The sequence below is a fragment of the Scyliorhinus torazame genome, chromosome 14 (genome assembly GCF_047496885.1).
Source record: "Scyliorhinus torazame isolate Kashiwa2021f chromosome 14, sScyTor2.1, whole genome shotgun sequence".
NCBI lineage: Eukaryota > Metazoa > Chordata > Chondrichthyes > Carcharhiniformes > Scyliorhinidae > Scyliorhinus > Scyliorhinus torazame.
This window is the reverse complement of record NC_092720.1, coordinates 73,088,704-73,113,966: the sequence shown is the minus strand read 5'-3', so window position 1 is coordinate 73,113,966 and position 25,263 is coordinate 73,088,704. Positions and strand designations below refer to the sequence as shown.

The 25,263-nt window shown below is 46.4% G+C and overlaps 1 protein-coding gene across 3 annotated transcripts in view; it reads right to left on the bottom strand.

Moving 5' to 3' along the window:
* The window catches only part of LOC140389808 (PEX5-related protein-like), a 273,485-nt gene that overhangs the window by 83,746 nt on the left and 164,476 nt on the right, over nt 1–25,263 (bottom strand). For 2 of the 3 annotated variants that reach the window (XM_072474344.1, XM_072474345.1), the window contains 2 exons: nt 16,642–16,753; nt 2,329–2,538 (listed from right to left, as the gene is read on the bottom strand). In XM_072474344.1, the coding sequence (XP_072330445.1) occupies nt 2,329–2,538; nt 16,642–16,753 (322 nt within the window). The remainder of the gene's footprint in view (nt 1–2,328; nt 2,539–16,641; nt 16,754–25,263) is intronic. The other variant, XM_072474347.1, reaches the window with a different exon arrangement.

Genomic DNA, 25,263 nt, shown 5'->3' with positions numbered 1-25,263 from the left:
CGTCCAGAATGTGGACGTATTCCCTACTCTCCAGTGACAGCAGTGCCCCACAAAATCCAGCCCACTGATACATTTGATATCTTAATCTAATTATTCATAGCATCATTGCATATCTACCCTAGAACTTAAAATGTTCTTCAAATCAGGATCAAAGCTATTTCTCTATAAAAATTCTGTTCATGCAAACTTAGCTACTGGTACTCCACCAGGGAATAGATGTATAATACTAGTCTTTACTATTCTCTATTTTCTCAGCCAATTTAATTTAAACCTTGAATTTAACTGCTTTTGCTCAATACTCCATCAGAACATGCATATCTTAAATCTCGTCTAGCTTGGTTTTCCACATCTAATAATGCATAGATGGGTTTTCCATTGATATTTGAGTTAATGTTAATTTCGCTGGCTTTTTTAAAAATGTTGCGGGAATTGCCATCTAATTCAGACTAATGGTGGCCCAGTGTCTACAGGAGTTAGCTCACATATTTCATTTCATTGTGAGAGTATGGAGAAGTTTTGCTCATTTTCCATAATAAAAATAGCTTGAAATATTGATATTGTGGTGGGTGAAATTAATCACATCAATGGTTACATTCCATCACTGCCACTTCATCGCGCAAACTTCCTATGAGTGTGTAAACAATAGGGGAGTCCATGTCAATCTTGCCAAATTGAAAATGATTCATCATGAAGGAGAATGGCAGACAGTTATTTTAAGTAATATAAAACATTATTTATTGCATACATGGAGTTTATTTTCTGTGTGGGGACCACAGTGTTGGTGGCAGAGACTCATTCAAAATATTCATCATGAAGAACAAATAACAACATGTCAACATGGGGAAATTGAATTTCTAGGAAAGTCTGGGAATACCAGAATATTGGTTGGACTTTTTCCACAGAGGCAGTGGCCCTGCTCCCTGGCTGAGCCCGCCTGTGTCTGGCTGGAAAGCCATGAGCAGATTTTAGTCACGTTTTTAATGGACTGAGGTCCTCCTGGCTTCTGCCCTACAGGGGAGGGTATCTCACCTGCCAGTGCTGCTGACTAGTCAGAGGGCTGGCAGCTCTCCAATCCCAACAGCGCCATCGGGAGTGCTGACCACTGTTGGAACTGCCTCAGGCCCCATGGAGGAACGGTGATTCAGGCTGGAAATCACAGTAATTCTGGGAGGCTTCATCAGGGCCAGGGCCAAACGGGTAGGCTCCAGCGAGGGGGATGGGAGGAGAAATCGGGAAGCCATTGGTGGGAGGGGGTGGGGGGTGGAAACAAGCATGGAAGACAATTAATTACTGTCGAGGAGTGCCTCAGTTAGGCACAGGATGCCTGAACAGCAGTCTTTAAAAAAAAAAAATCCATATTCAGTTTTTGCAAGGAAATTGTGAATTTGTGCAGTAAATTTGAATAGAAAACTTGATTGGGCTCCAATAATAAATATATTGCTACTCATAGAACAAGTAATGATAACATACATAGGAACGCAACACAATTGTGCAATTTTCAGGTCAACGACCTCTTAGACGTTCTGACGATACATCATCGATGCTGCCTGACCTTGGGCTAGGTTTTTTGGCCTCACCCGCAGCAGGGATCACTGGTCCTGCTGAAAGTTAATGGACGTTTAGCTGAGCTGCCAAACGTCCGCGAGCGACAGGTCCTGCCACGGTGGGGCTGGAAAATCAAGACCTTTTCGGTTTTATTTCCAATTTCCAGCAGTATTTTGCCTTTTCACTTTAATTCCCGCTATTCATTCATATGAATCCACTGGTTAAATATAATTAACCTGTTGCATTGGAAAACTGTAATATTGTCAGGCTATTCAAAGCAAGAATGCACGAAACACAGAACATTGCCTTCAGTATTGCTAACTAAATTTCAGAAATTAAAAAGGTCTATTAACCCCAAATTAAAATCTGATTTTGAATTCTCTCATGAATACAAAATTCTCAGTGCTATTTGTTTCATAGGCAAATATGATTTGACATTTTCTTTATATTTGAATATCTTAATGTGAAGAAAACACTTGGTGAAAAAAACTACATAAATAAAAAACCTGCCACTGATGGAAATCTGAAACAAATTCAGAAAATGTTGGAACCTCACAGCAGGTCTGTCAGCACCTGTAAAGAGAATAAATAGGCAAGTTATGGGGCAGCTATGCTTGAAGTTAAACTTTGGTGCTCTTGTAGGTTGATGGCTTGGGTTATGCCTCTTGCTCACCTAATGCAATGTGTAAAATTTCAATACATGGGAAAATGTCCAGAAAACCAAAAACGATGTCAAAGTCAACAGAATAAACTTGAACAATTCAGGATTTATTCAATTCGTACCAGAATCCAGGGACGGTCTATGTGGGGCTTTGACATTCTGAATACTTTGTTCAATTTCAACTTTGATTAAGTCTGTGTTATCTTGCTCTTTTCGAAAGGGGGCAGGTTTGGTGGCTTCATTTCTTGACGCAACATCAGATTTCTTTGTCTTGCTGCTGCTCGTCATAGCTGGCTCCGTAAGGTCCAGGAGGTCCAAAGCCGGTGACAAAACTGTAACATTAAATGGTGCTATTAAACGTACGTGGACGGTAAGGTAGCCTTAGTAAATTTGATTTACATTTTCTTGTGGAAACATTTGATGAGAGCATTAGAGTCACATTTTTTCCCCTGAAAGATTACTTTATCGGTGTAATTTTCTGACTACTTCCCTTAGAGAACTTGGCGTGTCAGCAAGACACAGGCGCATTTTGTATACAATTATTATCTGAAATGGCTGGAAAACTGTGCACAGTTGCACCTGACTTTCTGATGCAAGTTGTTTGTGGATGAGATTCTTTAACAGCAGGAGGTAGGAAGAGTGCCAGCTATTAGTGATTGTTTTGCAAAAATTAAGATAAATTAATATTCTGCAAATAAGCAGGTCACCCATAATTAAATTCAACAGTAAATGATAGCTGTGATACCACTCTCCCAGTGGAGAAGCTCAGAGGATTGTGAGACAGAGAAAAGGCTATAACTTTGCCGCCTTGATTCTTCAACCTGTGCTTCCTGTAATTATAGATTCCCAGATCATTATGAAGAAAACCAAATTAAATATTTTTTAAAAAATGTAATCTTAAAGTCTTACTATAAGATACTTTCTGATTGGTTACAGGAATACACACAAGGTATGCTTTCATATCTACAATTTCATGCTGCTCATCTTAATTACAATTTTTAAAATTAATTGGATGTGGGCATCACTGACCAGGCCTGCATTTGTTGCCCATTCCTTCATGGCTTTTGAATTGGATGGCTAGGCTACTTCAGAGGCAACTGTGGGTCTGTGGGCCAGACCAGGTAAAGATGGCAAATTTCCTTCCAAGTACATGAGTGAACCAGATGTTTTTTTTTTTTAAACGATTATTGACAATGGTTTTATGGTCATCATTAGACTCTCATTCCAGACTTTCAAATTTCACCATCTGCCTTGGCAGGATTCGAACTCGGGTCCCCGGAGCATTACTCTGGGCCTCTGGAGTACTAGTCCAGTTGCCACTGCCTCCCCTGACATTTTGCTTATCCCAATTGCAACCTGAATTCATTGTGAATATGTAGTACAATTATGCGATTATGGAAATATCCCCAGTAACAAGTTATCTGAATTCTTTACTTTCTCCTTCAGTCCTGTCAATTGTTGAAGCAAAGGGCTAAAAAATGGATTTCTCCTGTTTCCAGGGATGAAAGTTGCACCGGGGCCCACTGAGTCAGGCAGTCTGCAAACTTTGTGCTGCCTCCTCATTTGAATGATTGTCGCATTCAACTGAGGCATGGCCTACTGCTGACTAGCTGAATACTCAGCATGGCCAGCACATGCCCCAGCTACCTGTACCGTTTAAAGGCAGCTTTCCCCTTTGTTTTGTAAAATATTTTTATTCTCCATTTTCACATTTTCTTCAGAATTTACACCCCACCAACAAGCAGTAAACGGTAACAAATACAAAGTCAATCCCCTTATCAACAACCATGATCCCATCCTCCCACCACCCCAAACAACGCCCCACCTGACAATATAAGCACCAAATAAAACAAACCCTCCCACAGTGGGAAAAACAAAGGAAAAAAAAAAGAAAAAGGAATCACCTATGGTCACCATTGACCTATAGAGTCCACCCCCCCCCTCCCACTAACACTCAATGCCATCCAATCCCCGAAAGAGTACCGTCAATGACACCCATGAATTGTAAACCCCCCCTCCCCCGACTCCTCCCCTCCACTTCCTCTTATAAAACTCCTCCCCCCAACCTCTGTTCCTTCCCCCCAACTTTCCACCCCGGCTAGACTAATCGGAACCTGCTCTACCGGGCTCCGATGGCCGCAGCCTCTCCCCCCCACCTCACTCCCGTTCACTGGCCGGCTTAAACCAGCCAGCGTGGAGGCCCCTGCCCAGGTCCCTTTCCCCCTTGCCCGGTCCCAGGAAATCCAAGAAATCCCCTTTAGCACACAAACCACGCATACACACCCAAACCCAAAGAACCATCATTGCAAGAGCAAGTCCCATCTCTTCCCTTGTCCAAATATATACAACGTTGGCTCATTTAGCACATACACCAGCATGCAGTGAAAAAATACAGTTACATGAGGCTGAGGCACGATCAATTTGGCTGGAGACGAAGTTGAATTCAAACTGAGGCTTTATTAGTATCTGAAGTGTGGCCTCCTACAGCAGCTGACGAAATGGCTGCTAGCTGAAGGCCACGCATATTTATAACCCGGCTCCTGGGTGGAGCTAGCATGCAGGGGCCCAGGTGAACCTGTAGTGCAGATTCTACCATATAACCCTTAATATAGGAACACAGTGGTTTACCACAGAGGCTACATCGGTACATGACTATTTCTCAGTTCAGCCACAGTCCTTCTGCCTTCGCAAACTCCTCCGCTGCTTCGCCTCCATGTGTTTTGTGAACTGCTTTTCAAGTTCCACGGCTATCTCCTTAGTCATTTGTTCAGCCGTGGGCAATGCGGCCTCCCCTGGTGCCCCAGCCTCCACTTTTCCTGCCGTCCCTGCGGTGACCTTTCCACTCACCGACGGATTTTCAGCCGCTTTTTTCACGGCCGTTTTTTAACTTATTTTCGACATTTCCCTTCACTGTGCCTTCCCCCTGCTTATGCCGCCTCCGTTGCCCCTGGGACCGGGCGTTAAACCCGGAAAATGCCGTTCCCGAACGGGAGCCCTCCAGTGTGCGGCTGCCTCCCGCCCGCCGTCACCGGAAGTCACAGCCTTCCCCTTTAAAAGACAAACTATGCTCATGACACAGAAGCCACTGATGACTGCCTACAGGAGGATAATAAATGGAGCAAGAGAAAGGGCTATCAAGTTCTCAGATGCAAGGCTGAAGGCCTTCATTAAGAGATCAAAAGGAGGAGAGGGGCTCTCTTTTTGTGAAGGGTAAGGCTCACCCCGAGAAGGGAATGTGGTAGTATGTATTGGGGGTCATGTGGGACTGGAAGCCCTAATGTCATTGGCTGACAGATCCCGGGTCCTGGTTGGCCGTTGACCTCAAGCTCCGCCCTGAAGGCGGAGTATAAGAAGCCGGAGTCTTCCCCCGCAGGCCAGTTTACTATCGAGCTGCGGGGGAACAGACACGCTTAATAAAGCCTCATCGACTTCACTCTATTCGTCTCACGGAGTCTTTGTGCGCTACAATTTATTAAGCGTGCCTAAAAAAAAAGGACTATGGAGCTCAGGATCATTCCGGAATGCCTGAGGATCAGCCCCCACGCAGTGAACGCGGCAGCAGCCTTCAAGCACTGGCAGACTTGCTTCGAGGCCTACCTCAGAACGACCACCGGCCGAGTCTCAGAAGACCAAAAACTGCAGGTCCTGCACTCGAGGGTGAGCACGGAGATTTTCTCCCTCATCGAAGACTCGGACGATTTCCAGACGGCGTTCGCAGCACTGAAAAGTCTCTACGTTCGCCCAGTTAACCAAATCTACGCTCGCTACCAGCTCGCGACGAGACGGCAAGCTCCCGGAGAATCGATGGACGAGTTCTACGCCGCGCTGCTGATTTTGGGACGAGCCTGCAGCTGCCCGTCGGTGAACGCAAACGAACACACGGACATGTTAATGCGCGATGCTTTTGTGGCAGGTATGCAATCCTCCCAAATCCGCCAAAGACTTCTAGAAAAAGAGTCGCTAGGACTCTCAGAGGCCCGGGCCCTAGCAGCCTCCCTAGACGTGGCCGCGCGTAATACCCGCGCCTACGGCCCCGACCGCGCGGCAACCCATTGGGCCCCGTACGTACCCGTCGCGGCAAACCCCCTACCCCCCCCCACAGCCTTGCGCGGTCCAAACGCCGAGTCGCACCGGGGGTGCCCGCTGTTATTTCTGTGGCCAGGCGAAACACCCCCGGCAGCGCTGCCCGGCCCGCGCAGCTATCTGCAAGAGCTGCGGGGAAAAAGGGCCATTATGCGGTTGTGTGCCGGTCCCGCGAGGTCGCCGCCGTCCCGGGAGCACAGGGAGCCCTGCAAGCAGTTTACGCACCCCAACCCCCCCAGCACGCCATGTACGACCCGCAGGCGCAGCCGCTCTGGGTCCCGACCACCGCGGTCCCGGGAGAACTGGGAGCCCTGCACGCCGCCTACGCTCCCCAACCCCCCTCCCCGCAGCCCATGTATGACCCGCCGCCGGCGCTACCGCTTTGGGTCCCGGCCAACACTCTCCACGGAGAGGAGGGAGTTTTCCGCGTCCCTAACGCCACCCTAACCCCCACCCCGCGCCCCACGCCTGACCCGCCGGCGCCACCTACTTGGGCCCCGACCACCGCTGTCCCCGGTGAGGGAGCTCCGCGCGGTCCTAGCGCTCGCGGTGAGGGAGCTCCGCGCGGTCCTAGCGCTCGCGGTCCTAGCGCTCGCGGTCCTAGCGCTCCCAGCCCCCCCAGCACACCATGTGCGACCCGCAGATGCCGCCATTTTGGGTCCCGGCCACCACGAGGGGAGGAGGGGCGCCGATATGCGACCCGCAGACGCCGCCATTTTGGGTCCCGGCCACCACGAGGGGAGGAGGGGCGCCGCCATCTTGGACCGCCCCAGACCTGTACGACGCGTGGGGGCGGCCATTTTGTCCACCCCCGCCGCCATCTTGTGACCCCCCAGCCACGTGCGATGTATGGGGCGGCCATTTTGTTCATCCCCGACGCCATCTTGGACGGCAACAATTGACCCCACTCCACTACTACAACCACGGCTCGCTTCGATTACGCTCGATCAAGCTCGGCCCCGGACACTCCAGACGACGATGACAACGGTACTAATAAACGGCCACGAGACGCCATGCCTAGTCGACTCCGGGAGCACGGAAAGCTTTATACACCCCGACACGGTAAGACGCTGTTCCTTAACCACCTATCCCAGCGCACAAAAGATTTGCCTAGCTGCAGGATCCCACTCCGTACAGATCCAGGGATTCTGCATAGTTACCCTAACGGTGCAGGGGAGGGAGTACAAAAACTACAAACTAAACGTCCTTCCCCAACTCTGTGCCCCCACCTTGCTGGGATTAGATTTCCAATGCAATCTACAGAGCCTTACGTTCAAATTCGGCGGCCCCATACCCCCACTCACTATCTGCGGCCTCGCAACCCTCAAGTTGCAACCCCCGTCCTTGTTTGCGAACCTCACCCCGGATTGCAAACCCGTCGCCACTAGGAGCAGACGGTACAGCGCCCAGGACCGGACCTTCATTCGGTCCGAAGTCCAGCGGCTACTAAAGGAGGGCATAATCCAGGCCAGCAATAGTCCCTGGAGAGCGCAGGTGGTAGTAGTGAAGACAGGGGAGAAACAAAGGATGGTCATTGACTATAGCCAGACCATCAACAGGTACACACTACTAGACGCGTACCCTCTCCCCCGCATATCCGACATGGTCAATCGGATTGCCCAATATAAAGTCTTCTCCACCGTGGACCTCAAGTCCGCCTACCATCAGCTCCCCATCCGCCCAAGTGACCGCAAGTACACAGCCTTCGAGACAGACGGGCGATTATACCATTTCCTACGGGTCCCTTTTGGCGTCACAAACGGGGTCTCGGTCTTCCAACGGGAGATGGACCGAATGGTTGATCAACATGGGTTGCGGGCCACGTTCCCGTATCTCGACAATGTAACCATCTGCGGCCACGATCAGCAGGACCACGACGCCAACCTCCAAAAATTCCTCCAGACCGCCAAAGCCTTGAACCTCACGTACAACGAGGACAAGTGCGTTTTTAGCACCGACTGGCTAGCCATTCTGGGCTACGTAGTGCGCAATGGGATAATAGGCCCCGACCCCGAACGTATGCGCGCACTCATGGAATTTCCCCTCCCGCACTGCCCAAAAGCCCTGAAACGCTGCTTGGGGTTTTTTTCATATTACGCCCAGTGGGTCCCCCAGTACGCAGACAAGGCCAGCCCCCTAATACAGACCACGACCTTTCCTCTGTCGACAGAGGCTTGCCAGGCCTTCAGCCGCATCAAAGCCGATATCGCAAAGGCCATGATGCGCGCCATCGACGAGTCCCTCCCCTTCCAGGTCGAGAGCGACGCCTCCGACGTAGCTCAAGCGGCCACCCTTAACCAACGGGCAGACCCGTGGCCTTTTTCTCCCGGACCCTCCACGCCTCAGAAATCCGCCACTCCTCAGTGGAAAAGGAAGCCCAAGCCATAGTGGAAGCTGTGCGACATTGGAGGCATTACCTGGCCGGCAGGAGATTCACTCTCCTCACCGACCAACGGTCGGTAGCCTTCATGTTCGATAATGCACTGCGGGGCAAAATCAAAAACGACAAGATCTTAAGGTGGAGGATCGAGCTCTCCACCTTCAACTACGAGATCTTGTATCGTCCCGGAAAGCTGAACGAGCCGTCCGATGCCCTATCCCGTGGCACATGTGCCAACGCACAAATTAACCGCCTCCAAACCCTCCACGAGGACCTCTGCCACCCGGGGGTCACTCGGTTTTACCACTTCATCAAGTCCCGCAATCTCCCATACTCTTTAGAGGAGGTCCGTACAGTCACAAGGGACTGCCACATCTGCGCGGAATGCAAGCCGCATTTTTTCAGGCCAGATGGAGCGCACCTGATTAAGGCTTCCCGCCCCTTTGAACGCCTCAGTCTCGATTTCAAAGGGCCCCTCCCCTCCACCGACCGCAACGCATATTTTCTTAATGTAGTGGACGAATACTCCCGCTTCCCTTTTGCCATTCCCTGTTCTGACATGACCGCGGCCACAGTCATTAAAGCCCTGAACAGCATCTTCACACTGTTCGGTTACCCCGCATACGTCCACAGCGACAGGGGGTCCTCTTTCATGAGTGACGAGCTGCGCCAGTTCCTGCTCAGCAAGGGCATAGCCTCAAGCAGGACGACCAGCTACAACCCCCGGGGGAACGGGCAAGTAGAAAGGGAGAACGGCACGGTCTGGAAGGCCGTCCTACTGGCCCTACGGTCCAGGGACCTCCCAGTTTCACGGTGGCAGGAGGTCCTCCCGGACGCTCTCCATTCTATCCGGTCGTTATTATGTACGAGCACTAATCAAACGCCACATGAGCGTCTCCTTGTCTTCCCTAGGAGGTCCTCCTCTGGAACGTCGCTGCCGACCTGGCTGGCGGCCCCAGGACCCATCCTGCTCCGAAAGCATGTGCGGGCACATAAGGCGGACCCGTTGGTCGAAAGGGTTCACCTCCTCCACGCGAACCCCCAGTACGCCTACGTGGAGTACCCCGACGGCCGACAGGACACGGTCTCCCTGCGGGAACCCAACCCCCCCCCTTCCTGCCACCGCCGCACCCCGCGGCCGCCCCCTTCCCAGGAGGATCGGTTCCCCTCCCCTCAGCTCCGACCAAGAATCAAGCCCAAGCTGAAACCGTACGGCTCCTGGAGGCGACAACACTGGTACAAGCACCACCACCACTGCCGGGGCCGAGGCGATCGACACGGACGACCAGACCGCCCGACCGACTCGTGGCGTCAATGTAAAACAAATATGGACTGTTCACAAGAACATTTTGCTTTTCTTCCTATAACCTCTGTAAATAGTTGCAACAGGACAAAATTGTCCAATACTGTATTGCCATGTGAATGTTTTGTCCTCCCAGGACCAGCCCTGTAAACCCTTACCACCATACGAAGCATCACCACGCCGGGTTCATTTTGACAAGGGGTGAATGTGGTAGTATGTATTGGGGGTCATGTGGGACTGGAAGCCCTAATGTCATTGGCTGACAGATCCCGGGTCCTGGTTGGCCGTTGACCTCAAGCTCCGCCCTGAAGGCGGAGTATAAGAAGCCGGAGTCTTCCCCCGCAGGCCAGTTTACTATCGAGCTGCGGGGGAACAGACACGCTTAATAAAGCCTCATCGACTTCACTCTATTCGTCTCACGGAGTCTTTGTGCGCTACAGGGAACAGCCAAGGGAGGTTGATTCTTGCAGTCTGGCTCCAAGGGCCTGGAATTAGAAGCGGGAGATGATCAATGACCACATGCAGCTAATCAAGGTCAGTAAAGGCACCTTCACATTAGCTCTTCTACCAACCACACCATCAAGCTCTCATGCTGCTCATCACTCAGGCCTAAAACCCAGATACCTCACCTTATCCCCACACACCCGTCAATGATACAAGATCGCTCACAGCTTCAACATACCTCCAGCTATTCAACCATAGCAGGCATATCACTCAAAACATTGCAACCCATTCTCTGACTCTCTCTTGCAGGACAATGAGGCCCCTAATTGTCAAACCAGGAGAGGTGTATCAGCCTTATCTGACTCTTTGGAGTAAACTGTGCTCTGTAAAATTGGACTGACAGTGTCAGAAGCTGATGCATCCAGAACTGCTGGGAATATTCAGGATGATGGTCTGTTGCTGCCATGGCTCTTCTCAAATCACACTCCAACCTCCCCCTGTTCTCTGGCATGAAGTGAAAGCTATAGATTGTGTGATAACAAACATATTCCTTTTCACCCAAACCAACAGAACATAAATGGCAACCAACCGACGTGATGAGGATTTATTCAATTGCTACACATGAAGGTGCAATGGTGAGACGAAAACCAAGGACAAATCAGATCTACTCCAGTTCCTTATCTATCGTACAGTCTTACTGCATCTATGACAAGTTTGCAAATGCAGCCCAGAGCAACAAACAAGAATGACAATCTCACTGTGAGCAATTAAATGAACCTCCAGACAAGGTTACCATTGCATGATCTGGACGTACCAGCAGACTACCTTTATGCTTTAGAGACCCATACCTTCATCAGTTCTATGCACTTAAATAATAGCACCTAAGCACACACATGGTAAATTGTTGTGCTTCTTTGGAAGGGGGGGGGGAGGGTTAGTATCTTTATTTTTAAAAGGGGGGATGTCTTTAAGGGATATCAGCATTACATCACAAGAAGGGCAATTTGTCATGTGATCCAGTCTTAGTTTCACTTTTGCTTTGAGTAGAGAACACACAGCTCCGATCCCTTCAAGCTTTATACCAATGTATAACTGTTGTCATGTGCCTAATCTTAATAAATGAACCCACAACGTGTTTACCCAATCTCTTATGAGTGATTGATGTCTTGTGTCTTGTACAGTCATCAATCTTAAGGCACTATATATTGATAATAACAGGACATGGTGGCAATGGTGGGAACTTTGGAGATGACTTAAGTCTCTTTAATTGCCTATCTCCGTATATTCCTAATTTTGCTCAAAAACCATCGTGAAGGGAATTGTTGAGAAAGAACATGCCTTTCCAGTGGTACAACACCATCTGTACCCCTTTGAAACATTGAAAGAGTCATTATCAGAAACACCGACATTGCTATTTTACAATCCTAGTTAGAAAACTACCCTGGGAATGGATGCCTCACATCAAGTTATGGGAGCACATATGCTACAAACAAGCAAACCAATTGCATTTGCTTCAAAATGTATGTCCATGATGCAATCCAACTGCTCCAATATCAAGCAAGAATCATTAGCTTTATTTTTTGGAATCATGCATTTTCATACTTATCTGTTTATGGTCGACTGGTCTGCCACAAGTCACTGGAGATGATTCGCAAAAACAGTCATTGTCCTTGATAAAGATTCAAGGTTATGATTGTGAGATAAGTGCAAGCCAGATAACATGATGGTCATATTGGACACACTTAACAGTTCCCTAACGCAGGGAAAACAGCAGATGTATCCTTAGATCCACAAGTTGACTTATTTGACGTTGAACTTAAAGATGTTCTCCAGTTTGATCTGATACATTTTGTGCAATGCAAATGCCAGCAGCTACAAGAAAAAATGGTGAAAGATTCCACACTACAGAAACTGTGGCAAACCATCGTCGAAGGACAGCCAATTTAATGCAGCATGTCCACAAACACATTAGACCACTTTGGCCTTGTCGGAATGAGCTAGGCATCTCCTGGGAAGTCATTTTTGAAGGCAGGTAGGATATCATACCAGAAACTTTGCAATATTCTTCAACAATTCATAAACGGGATTGATCGGACAAGACGACTCACAAGAGACACAGTCCCCTAGCTGGGTATGAACAATGACACTCTAGGCATCATTAAGAAATATGAGCAGTGTCAAGATCATATACCAAGTCAGCACAAAGAACCACAACAGCTTTTAGATTTTAAGATCTATAAAATTCCAGTAAATTTGACCACACAGTGATTTTACATCTCCTGGGGTTGCTTCTGAGGTAAACCAACACTTTGCTTTTCAAATCAGGCTTTCTTCACACACTGCTTGCTGAGAGGTAAACAGATATTCGTACTGTTGACTGAGATCTAAAAATCAGCTCTCATGCATAGGTTTCAGTATCTCCTTAAATATGTTTGTTCCCCTTGAACTCTACCTTATCTGACCTAATAGAACTGCAGACACAATTACCTTTATCTCCTTTTTTTAGCTCAGAATTGAAAAGAAAAATATTCACTTCCCTGACACCTTTCATCTCTTCCTTTCATTCCGAAACAACCTTTTCAAATCTATACATGTTCTGCACCCATTGTCACTAAATTGTCTTAGGTAAACATCTGTTTGCAGTATTGCTAAACATGTCAAATGCGCATTTAGATTCACACAGTCACTCTGTCCCTGCTTTAAGTATCTTACTCATATATTCCCACTGTTTAAAATATATAACAAAACATCACCAGCAGAAAATAGTTAAATTTCTTGGATTTCCCTGACATTTTCACGACAACCTCCTACTCTCTCAGAAACTAGAGAGGAACTTTTAAATGTAACTATGTACATTTGTAAGATACAACTTCAAACAAGTGGAGATGCTGCAGACATTCAATTTTGTTACTCGCAACTCCTCAATTTGCACTTTAGAAAAGCCCCATGTTCCTGTCCTGCTTCTCAAATGCTGCCAATTTTGGTTCGGATTATAATCATCATAAAAATTCAAACTATTAATGAAAATTAGGATAGATTGTTCATCTGGGTAACAGATGATCTCCGAATGTCCTCGTCAAATTATGGCCAACCCTCGAACATTGCTTCATTTGAAGACTAAACGGTGCCTTGCTTCCCATGCTATCTACCGTGCCAAAGGCAATTGGCTCATAATACATTAAAAGTTTGGCATTTTGTGCTGCAGTTACTTTCTGTAAAACATTTTCTGTAACACATTTCCTCCCAAAATTTGACAGTGACCCTAATATTTTATAACAGCGAACTCCACATAAGCAGTGCCATAAAATAATAATGTATGTATTAAAATGTGCAAAATATATGGGAATACACACAAAATACACATATACATATGTATAGGATTCAGTCAGGGCGGCACGGTGACTCAGTGGTTAGCACTGCTGCCTCACGGCACAGAGGACCCGGGTTTGATCCCAGCCCCGGGTCACTGTCCGTGTGGAGTTTGCACATACTCCCCGTATTTGCGTGGGTCTCACTTCCACAACCCAAAGATGTGCAGGATAGGTTGATTGGCCAAGCTAAATTGCCCCTTAATTGGAAAAACAAGTAATTGGGTGCTCTAAATTTATAAATCAAAATATAGAATTGAAATGCATACCTTTTGTGTATATAAACATTGACATTTGCATTGAGGAAGTTATCCTCTCAACATAACTACTTCATGATGATGTAAAGCAGAGCTATTAGTATCACACACAGAGGGCAGCACAGTGGCGCAGTGGGCAGCACTTGTGGGTTTCGCCCCCACAACCCAAAGATGTGCAGGGTAGGTGGATTGGCCATGCTAAATTGCCCCTTAATTGGAAAAAATGAATTGGGTACTCTAAATTTATTTTTAAAAAATTTGCATCACACACAGGTCAGATGGAGAGAAGACAAGGATAATGAAGAAGTTCTCCGAATGGTGGGGGAGGGAGCGAGGATGGGGGGCTTCATTAATAAAAGGCAAAATGTTGAATTGGCCAAATTCTAAGGAATGAGAGCTTGCTGAATGAGGTGATTGAAGGAAGATTGGAGGGATGTAGACCAAGAGGAAGAAAGTGAATTATGCTGTTGGACAACATAAAATTGAAAATAGGAGGATCCATGAGCAACTAATGAGCAAGGCCATGGGGCATGGAGAAATGAGCAGAGGAACTGCCCTTAGGCCGATCACCACTAGTATTAAAACAACAGCATGGCAGAGGTCTCAGAGCTGCTTGTGTATGTGTTTTGGCAGGTATTCTAGCACACAGTACATGAAAACACATTTTTGCTGATGGAATTTAAATGTGAATGTGACCAGATGATACTTAGCTACTTTTGTCCATGAGTGATTACATGACCTATTATGTACTGCTTCATATAAAGCTGAAAGTAAATTGCAGAACAAGCAACAGACCAATGGAGAAAATCTGCTAAGCTAACACATTGGCCAGGTTTCTCCAGCCGTTCGCCAGCAGTTGGATTCTCTTGGCTCACCAGCAGTGCACCCCCCCCCCCCGGTCTTGAGTTTCCCAGTGGCGACGGGTAGCTTCAATGGCAATTCCCATCGACATCAGCGGGAGCAGAGAGTCCCACCGCCAGTGAACGGAGCGCTGCCTCCCTCCACCAAGAAACATGCCGATGGGAGGCCAGAGAATCCTGTCCCTTTAGTATTCATGAATCAAACCAGATGTTGATTGTTGTTTTTAAATTAGATAGCCTATTAATGTCACTTCTCAAATACTTTCTCTGACACGCTTGCTTTTTCATACATCTATATCCTTTTCATGGTATCTTACTAGGATTAAATATATTTCAGTCAGCTTTAGCTCATTTAAGTTAGATGGGTCACATATAAGAAAGTGTGTGTGTCTTATTTTTACATTATGTATTACATAGTTGTAAAAATGGCTTTCAAGTATATTGCTTTTGCATTTTATATTTTCAGAGCTGAAGGAAAAAACAATGGTTGCGTAGTGGTATTGTCAATGGATTAGTAATCCAGAGACCCGGTGAAATGCCCTGGGGACCTGGGTTCCAATCCCACCAATAAAAGAAGCTGAAATTAAAAGTTGAATGATGACACCATTGTCGATTGTCATAAAAATCCATCTTTAGGGACGGAAATCTGTCATCTTTACCTGGTCTGGCCTACATGTGACTTCAAAACCTAAAGCCATGCCATTGACTTTTAAATACCCTCCGAAATGCCGCTCAGTTCAAGGGCATTTAGGGATGGATAATAAATGCTGGCCCAGCCAGCGATGCCCACATCACATGATGACCAGCTGATCCACTACTGCCTGTTTTGCAACCTCATCCAAGTTCATCCCAGATTGTTTTACGTGACTTCAGACTTTTGAATGAGGTTATATAGATACAAGATTAAATTTAAGGCAGACACCTTTGTTTTTATGCAGGTGGTGTAAGGCTGAAAATACCTTATCGGGACAGCCATAGAATGTGAATTATGAGAGATTTATGACAGCGAATAAGAGACATTTATTTTTACTTAGAGAATGCAGCAATGAAAATGAAATGAAAATGAAAATCGCTTATTGTCACAAGTAGGCTTCAAATGAAGTTACTGTGAAAAGCCCCTAGTCGCCACATTCTGGCGCCTGTTCGGGGACGCTGGTACTGGAATTGAACCCGCGCTGCTGGCCTTGGTCTGCTTTACAAGCCAGCTATTTAGCCCAGTGTGCTAAACCAGCCCCCAGCAGGAACACGCTGCTGGCCAGCACCGTCAGGGTGTAGACGGCGGTCCAGTAGGCGCCGGCAGCCAATAGAATTAGTGACTGGAATTGAGACCAGGTCAACTTTTAAATGATTGAAGGAAATAGTAACAAAAGGATATGGGAACAGGGAGGACACGCGATTGAGACTGACACAAGTGGAGGATAAACACCAACACAGATTGGCTAGCCTAAATGCCCTGTTTCTGTTAACAATTAGAACTAATTAGAATTACATTCTGAATAAAGTCGCGAACTTTCAATAATTTGAGCATGCATGGTATAAAAATCACACAAGTTGTTATATAACACGACAGAGACATCCTAATTTTCATAAAATTTAATTCCAATTTCTGCAGATATCAATTAACTTTTTGCATATTAATCCCAAATAAATCACAATTACATGGCTGTTATTGGGCAAAATCGTTTTAAAGAGTGATCGGGTTAAGTTTCTGCTCTTTGAAGTACTCAGGTTAATGGTCACCTGCTGTGTTTAATGTTGGTGTACGTGAAACTCTGTCGGCTTTTGCTTCAAGTAGAAAATCATCAATCGAGGGGCTCAGGAGGGGCCGACTCTCCTGTTGTTCATTCACCAGCTAAAAAAAGAAATAAAAGAAGCAGTCAGACAGAGGAAGCTGCAGGGGGGCTCAATAATAAAATAAACTTTCAATGAAAATGTTACGTCTATATTTCAAGACAGCCAATTTAGACAGGGGTCTGGTTTGTGCTGCCTTTAGAAATGTCTAGCTAAATATAGCAAGGTTTTATATTTTGTTTGATAAATTGTGTAATAGAACTTTAAATAATGCTAAATATTCTTTGGTGCAAATGATATTTTATTTGTGTAAATGCAATGATGTTTTTCTGGTAACTTGTGTTGTATTGTATTCAGTATTATTATGACAACTGAACCCTAATTTAACCAAGATGTAATCAACCATTGGTCAGAGTGAAATCACATATCTTCGAACTTAAACAAACATGTTTTTAACTACAGTAATTATCCTTCAACCTCCGAAGATATAAACTTTCTTTTTCCTGCTTCAGCCACTCTAACTCAGCATAAATTGTGACAAAGATCTCAGATTGGGCGAACGAAAATGTGACAGAACATAGGTGATGGGTGGCAGAGGGTAAAGGGATTCAAAGTGAAAACGGAATTTGTGGGAGTGATTGAGTGGGGCCTAGAACTCGTTGGGTTGCCAGTGGGTAGCAGTAAGATCATAATCAAGCAAATTGCAGTAGGTGTGGTTTGAGGATGCAGAGAGCTGAAAGAGACATTAGGACCTGAGGCCATATTTTTTTCCAGTTGTTGGGTTCGATTCTCTGGTCGCATTTTGCTCGAGCAAGAGCAGAACACGGGCGGAGAATCCCGGGAGAGGCCTCTCGTGGGTTTCCCAGCAGTCTTCGCGGGATTCACCCAAGTTCTGCGAGTCATAGGATTCGGAACTCAGCTCAAAAGTGGCGTGACCAAATGGCACTCTCGGAAGTAGGTCTTAGACCTATTTAAGACCAACTCACCCAGGATACACCAGCCTCCCTCGATTCCACAGAGAGCCGGGCGCCGATCAGTGCTGGTCCATAAGAACGTGGACCAGGCACAATGGCATGGGGGAAGGGGGGGGGATCTCCCGTGCTATTGGAAACCCCTGGGTCATTAGGATCAGTACAGGGTGGCCCCCTGGCCCTCCACCTAGAACGTGGGGATCTTGGCACTGCTCAGCTGGTACCTTGGTGCTACCACCCAGGCACTGCCATGGTGCCTGGGTGGCACTGCCAACTGGCTAGAGCAGGGCCTTGGTGCCAGGGTGCCTGGGTGTAGGGTGGCACTGCCAAGGGTCAGGGTCTGGGGGGGGGGGCATGTCCATGAAAGGAGGGTGGAGGGGTGATTTGAAGAACGGGATGCGCAAGGCAGGTAAGTAGGGGCCTCTGGGAGGTTGGGTGGGTGACGGGTGTGGGTCCTGAAGAGGGGGGCCCCCCACAGGGTGAAGTCACTTGTGGGGTGTTGGATAGTGCCCATGTGTGTTTGGGGGGTGACATTGCCAATGGGGGTGTGGGGGGTGGGCACACAAGCTCACTTAGAGATTGGGACACCCTTTCAAAAAGGTGGCCTGATCTCTGGTTTCAGCTCCCCAGTGCCAAGTGTGGACTAAACCGGTGAGAAACCTCCCAGGTCCAAAAAAGTGACTGAAAGTGTTACTGAATAGCGGTGGGGAACCCGCTGGCAGAGCCAGCAGGAAACTCCCTCAAAAGCCCACCACAAATGAACTTAGAAAATTTGGGGGCGAATCGCGCCCATAATCTGGTTGTTCAAGTAGGTTATGCTGTGCAGCATTCCTTTGGAATTGCAGTGCAGTGTTTCGTTTCAGAATGTTAGGCCTTAGCTGGGCACACTGAGCCAAGACGTATTAGGTAAGGATGTGCTACGGCTTAAGGTGTTCATGAATGTACTGAGGAGCATCTGATCATTGGAAACAATGGGGAGAGAGAAAATAGGAGAGAAGAAATGAGGGTCAGGAAAGAGTCGGAACGGAGCTTGACACAAAAACGTGACAGTGATCAAATTTAGTTTTTTCTGTGATAGTGTGAATGTTGGTGCTAGTGACATTCTCCACATCAGCTGCAAGGAATGGAGGAGGTGTGGTCATGGGAAGGCAGTGGGGTTAACCCACTGAAAATGTTAATTTAGAAAGGGAGTATAGGGGTACCAGGTACTTTAGATTTTTGCCTCAGCATTTGGGGCAGTTCAGAACTCGGGAGTCATGATTTGTTTCTTCATCGGAGCACGATTCTTGTTTTAGTTGGAGACGGGGCTGTTCTCCCTCAGCAGAAGAGGAATGGCCTTCAGTTTCTCCTTTTTCCACCTTCAGCTGCTTATGCATTTCACTTTTAAAGGCCACGATTAAAACGGATTCTCCCTTCCTTTCAGACTAGGACTCCCAGATTGTAACCGCTCTGCATAAAAAAACATTTTCCAGTTGATGCTGATCATCTTAACCCGTGTCCAATGGTTCTCAATCCTTCTGCAAACAGGAACGGTTTCTCTGTATCGGCTCGATCTAGATCCCTCATGATTTTGCGCACCCCTGTCAAATCTCCTTTCAACCTTTTCCCTTCTTCAGTCCCCAACTCCCTCATATTGCTTTTGAGCTTCCACGTCATCTTTGCAATGTGAAGATGTTTTCGGGGCCTGGTGGAACATTCAAAATCAAAACCCCCTTGCACAGTTGGTTTTATACAGCTTGCGAATGCCCCTTTTAAGGATTGCTGGCTGGTTAGGCCGTGCCTCGCACTTAGCATGCACACTCCAACCATTTGCTACTGAAAATGGGGAACCAGTAGACACAGATTTAAGATAATTAACAAAAGAAAACCCATAATGGACCAGAAGGCCATAAGACATAGGAGCAGAAGTAGACCATTTGGCCCATCAGGTCTGCTACGTCATTCATGAGATCATGATCAATACGAGTGGAGAGGATTTTTAAAGTTTACTCAGCAAGTTGTCTGAAGTACAACACTTGAAAGGATGATGGAAGCAGATTCAGCACTAACTTTCAAAAGGGAATTAGACAGCTGGTTAAAAAAAGGGGGGGGGGGAATTCAGCTCTTCTATAGAGTTTGCAGACATGATGAACCAAATGGTGTCCTTCTGTGCTGTATGATTCTCAGTTGTGAGGTGTATTGGGGGAATTCCACTGGGGAAATCAGTGCTGAAGGTCGAAAACATTTAACCAATGAGAAGCTTAAAGAATGGGTCAAACTAGATAGTGGGTCGGGGCATCAACATTTTGCTTTTCTGTTCCCGGTACAAAATTGCCGATAATGCATCAAACGAAAAGCAATCAATTTCAGAACGTTGACATGGTGGCTAATGCCGGAGGTTGACAAATGCACATTGCAGCAGTTGCTGTTCTTATGATTGAGATAAACGTGTGTAAGAAATTGTGGATACTCAGGCATAAAATAGTCATGAAGTCATGAGTGCAACTGGTGGTTAGCACTGCTGCCTCACGGCACCGAGGTCCCAGGTTCGATCCCGGCTCTGGGTCACTGTCTGTGTGGAATTTGCACATTCTCCCTGTGTTTGCTTGGGTTTCGCCCCCACAACCCAAAGATGTGCAGGCCAGGTGGATTGGCCTCGCTAAAATTGCCGTTAATTGGGAAAAATGAATTGGGTACTCTAAATTTTTTTTTAAACGAGTGCAACTGGTTCACGCTTAAAATGTCACGATTTTTAGCACTGTTTCATTTCATTCCACCTAGATTCCACTGCGAAAGGAGCAGGAATCATGCGGAAAATCGAATTCTATGTTGTTGGTCAGCAGAGTTCAGAGAGCTGTTCCTTGTCTACTTTTTCTACTTGACCCCCAGGTGGCAGCAGATACCCAAAGTGTTCCAATGCCTGCTGAGTAGGAGTATGAAAATATCCCAGCAACGGAATGGCTTTCTTCTGCACCGGGTGCATTGCTATGAGAAAAGTATCGAAAACGATAACTGGTCAGTATGTTTTTATACCAAGAAACCTAGGTAACAGTTAGAGTGCAGGCTATCACCAGGAGAAAAGAATAAATAAACGGCACGTTTCTCTGGCCAAGTTACACTCTCGTTCAAGCGAAATGAAGTTGGTGAATAACAGAAGATGGCAAAAGCGAGAACCCCGCCAGGCGCCAAACAATTTGCGCTGTAACCGGCCCGTTCCCGTAGGCAAAATTGGGATCTTGCTGGAGTGTGGTGAAAAACCAATTATCACCATGTAAGCCCTATTTCCATACAATTAACGGGAGCCACCGCTTATCCAACGGCCTCCCATCATTCAGCAGCCTCCCCAGCAAGTGGTCACGCTGGCGCCAATTAGTACTCCTTTTGAAAAACGTGAACCGGGTTGAAGGGCTTCTGTGGGGAGCCGAGGAGGTAAGTAGCTATCTTTGCTCACAGGCAAACAGCCCAGGGCCCTGGGCTTGCCACCCCAGTGCTCACCGGGGGTTGGGGACCCTCGGCTGAGAGTGGGGGATCCTTTACAGGGGGTGGGCCGCCTTGGGGGGGGGGGGTTGGGGGGCAACCGTGCAGCAACCACGCGTGGCACCACCATGCTAACCCCTGGATCATGTGTACCTGTACCGTGGGGCAACCCTTGTCTCTGCCTGTCTGCCCCACCGACCATTGACTGCTGAGGCCTCTGGCCGTGCGGCTGAAGGCTATTGCCAATAGGGAATTGGCAATCGTGGTCAAGTGAGCACTTCACACAGCCCAAGTGGATTCCCATGGGCCATGTAGCATGTGCAGCTCATTACCTAGCATCCCAGTCACAACCTGATGCCTGGACACTGTGCCTGAACACTGCGGGAGGCAACATCACACACTCAGCAACCAATATCCGAATACCCAGGGGAGGGACACAACTCTGGGGACATGTCCACGTTTGGAGGGCGGGTGAGTGCCACAGGAAGGGGGAGATGCCTGGAGAGATGGGCCAAGGGTTCAAAGGTTTGCCAGTCCAGAAGCAGCACCAGGCATACCTAAAAATGAGATGTCAACTTGGGGCTTCAACTCAGGACCACTCATATGCCAAGCCGTGGATATAGCATGCAATAGACAGAGATAAGCAGTCCCATAAGCAATGGTTCCGATCTATGTTCTGCAGTCCTGCAACATCCAGTTGTGAATGGTGGTGGATAATTCAACAACTCACTGGAGGAGAAGACTCCACAAATATCCCCATCCTCAATGATGGGGAGTCCAGCACATTTCAAAAGACAAGACTGAAGCGCAACCAGGAGTGCCAAGTGGATGATACATTTCAGCCTCCTCCAGAGGTCCCCAGCATCACAGATGCCAATTTTATTTATCTCAATGCTCCATGTGATATCAAGGAACAGCTAAGCCACTAGATACTGCAAAGCCTATGGGCCCTGACAATATTCAGACTTGTGATCCAGAACTTGCTGCACCTCTATCCAAGCTATTCCAGTACAGCTACAGAACTGTTATCTACCCGGCGATGTAGAAAATTGCTCAGTATACCCTGTATACAAAAAGTAGGGTAAATCCAACACTGTCCCATCAGTCTACTCTCGATCAGCATAAAAATGGTGGAAGGTGGTGTCAACAAGCTATCATGTAGCACTTATCAATAACCTGCTCAGTAATGCTCAGTCTGGGTTCCATCAGGGTCACTCAGATCATGGTCACTCAGCTTTGGTCCAAATATGGCCACCCTATACTCTTCATTGAACCAGGGTTGGTCCCCTGGTTTGGTGGTAATGGTAGAGTGGAGGATATGCTGAGCCACGAATTGCAGATTGTGGTTGAATACAATTCTGCTGCTGATGATGACCCACAGCGCCTCATGGATGCCCATTCCGGAGTTGCTAGATCTATTCAAAGTCTATCCCATTTAGCATGGCATTTGTCACAGTAATCAGCAAGAGGTTCCTTTGCCTATGTTTTAACCTGGTCGATCATGAGGACTCCAAGGGCAACTCCCTCCTGACTGTATACCACTGTGCCGCCACCACTGCTGCTTCTGTCCTGCTGGTGGCACAGGACATACCCAGGAATGGTGGTGTCTGGGACATTATCTGTGTGGTATGATTTAGTGAGTTTAACTACGTCAAGCTATTTTTTGACTAGTCTGTGAGATTGCTCTCCCAATTTTGGCACAACCCCTGATGTTGGTAAGGAGGACTTTGTAGGGTTGAGAGGGCTGATTTGTCCTTTCTGGTGCCTATGTCCATTTAGTTACCTTGGTAGCAATTGAATATAATGGAGTGCAGTGCTAGGCCAGAGGGTAAGTAAGAGTTTCTGTCGATCTGGAGTCATATGTAGCCCCGACCAGATAAGGATGGCAGGTTTTCTTCTCTAAAGGACTTTGATGAACCAGCTGTTTTTTTATGACAATCAACAATTTTTTTTAAAAAAATGTATTTTGTTACAAATATGTGGGCAGCACGGCGGCACAGTGGTTAGCACTGCCGCCTCACAGCGCCAAGGTCTCAGGTTCGATCCCAGCTCTGGGTCACTATCCGTTTGCACATTCTCCCAGTGTTTGCGTGGCTTTCACTCCCACAACCCAAAGATGCGCAGGGTAGGTGAATTGGCCACACTAATTGCCCCTTAATTGGAAAAAATGAAGTGGGTACTCTAAATTTATTTGTTTTTAAATTTATTACAAACATGTATCAAAACAGGTTACAGCAAATAAACATCCTGGGAAACATGCTTCCCAGCAATCAACTATACAGTCTGTACAATTTATTTTCTCTCTTTCTCATTAGCCTTTTAATATTATATTGAGTTTAAATTGCACCATTTGCTGTGATGGGATTCAAACCCAACACTCCAGAGCATTGTCCTGGGTCTCTGGATTATAAGTCCAGAGACAATACCACTGCACCACTGCCTCCTACCCTCCTAACAATTCCCTTATTTAATTTTTAAAAAATTACTAGAATTGAAATTTACTTTTCTTTGCACTTTTTACCTTTACAAAAATTAATGTTTTATGTATATAATTGTTTTACAATAAACTTTTTATTCACAAATATACTTGTACATGGAACACTGTCATGTACAGCAGAAGTAAATGGTAATTAAAGTTATATGTAAGGAAATATTGCTGATTTTAACATTTTCTTGAATCAATGAAAAATAACTGATCTATGGCAAGGAATCCATGAATTTGTGCTATTGTTCTGAGGATCTGTGATTCACTGATTGAGAGCACCTTGACATGTAAAACCATTCTTCTCTCAACGTTTGGTATTATCAAGCGATTCCTTTTGAAGCTCAACAGTAGTTAACCTTTTCTGTAGCTGTCCTAGTTTATGCATATTTAGTCATTGTCAAGTCAATTAGAATATTTCACTATTTCAGAAGGAATCAATGATGCATTCTATAAAAGCTCTCTGAAAGGGTAAGTTGAACAGTATTTGATTAATCAACATAAAGTAAAGGCCACAATGTGGCGTACAGCTCAAAGGTCAAGACCGGGACCACCGAAGGCGGCAATCCCCATCGGGGCCACAGGCAGGGGGGGGGCTCATATTTCACAAATCCCAGGGGAGATCAATTGAGGTGTCTCTATGGCTCTCGTGAGGGGCTGGTTTAGCACAGTGGGCTAAACAGCTGGCTTGTAATGCAGAACAAGGCCAGCAGCGCAGGTTCGATTCCCGTACCGGCCTCCCCAAACAGGTGCTGGAATGTGGCGACTAGGGGCTTTTCACAGTAACTTCATTGAAGCCTACTCGTGTCAATAAGCGATTATTATTATTATTATACATTCAAATGCTATTGTCAGATGAACCCATGAAGTGAGATCTGACTAAACCGATTCAGTTAAGGATTTGATTTGTACAATTAGTTGCTATTATGAATAAAATACTTAGAATGATTATTGGTGCATCTCCGAATAAGTTGTCCTTCTTGCATCTATATTATGTGTTTCACTTTCATTATTTTATTTGGGGTCCCCAAATGTTCCATCTTGAAATTCTAACTTATCAATTCCTTGTAATAAGGTCAGTTTTAGAAGACTTCAGGCTTTAATCACACCACATATCTTCATCATCACATCATTATGGGGTTGTTTTCGGCATTTTTTCCACGTAAAGAATTTGTTCATGACCCATTTTAAAATGTGTTGTCTGCTACAGTTCGCCTAAAGGAAGCTTGTTTCTCGCTACAGCTCAATATTTTGGGTTGTGGATTCATAGGCAGAGGAGGAGCGATTGGCAGAAACACAAGGGTAGCATTTTCGAGGCCAAGAATGGCCAGTTGTCTGATCATTCAGAAAAAAAAATTTTGCACTCTTTCGGAGTCTTGGAGAAAGGCTTTAAAATAGCAGAACAAAAATACCAAGGGCAGATGAAGAGTAAAAGGATGTAAACAAGTTATCCTCAGCAATAGATTGTGTTTTGAGTTAGACAACCCACCAGGATGTGCAGGCATTTGTACTTCTTTGTTTTATAACAGTACCTGAACAGTATTTGTATCAATTGTTTCAAATGACTCAATCTTACTGTTCTATGTATTTTACCTAATGTGGAATAATGTGGACTAAAACAGCTTACAATTCAAGCCACAATTTGCCTCACCCAGTGTTAAT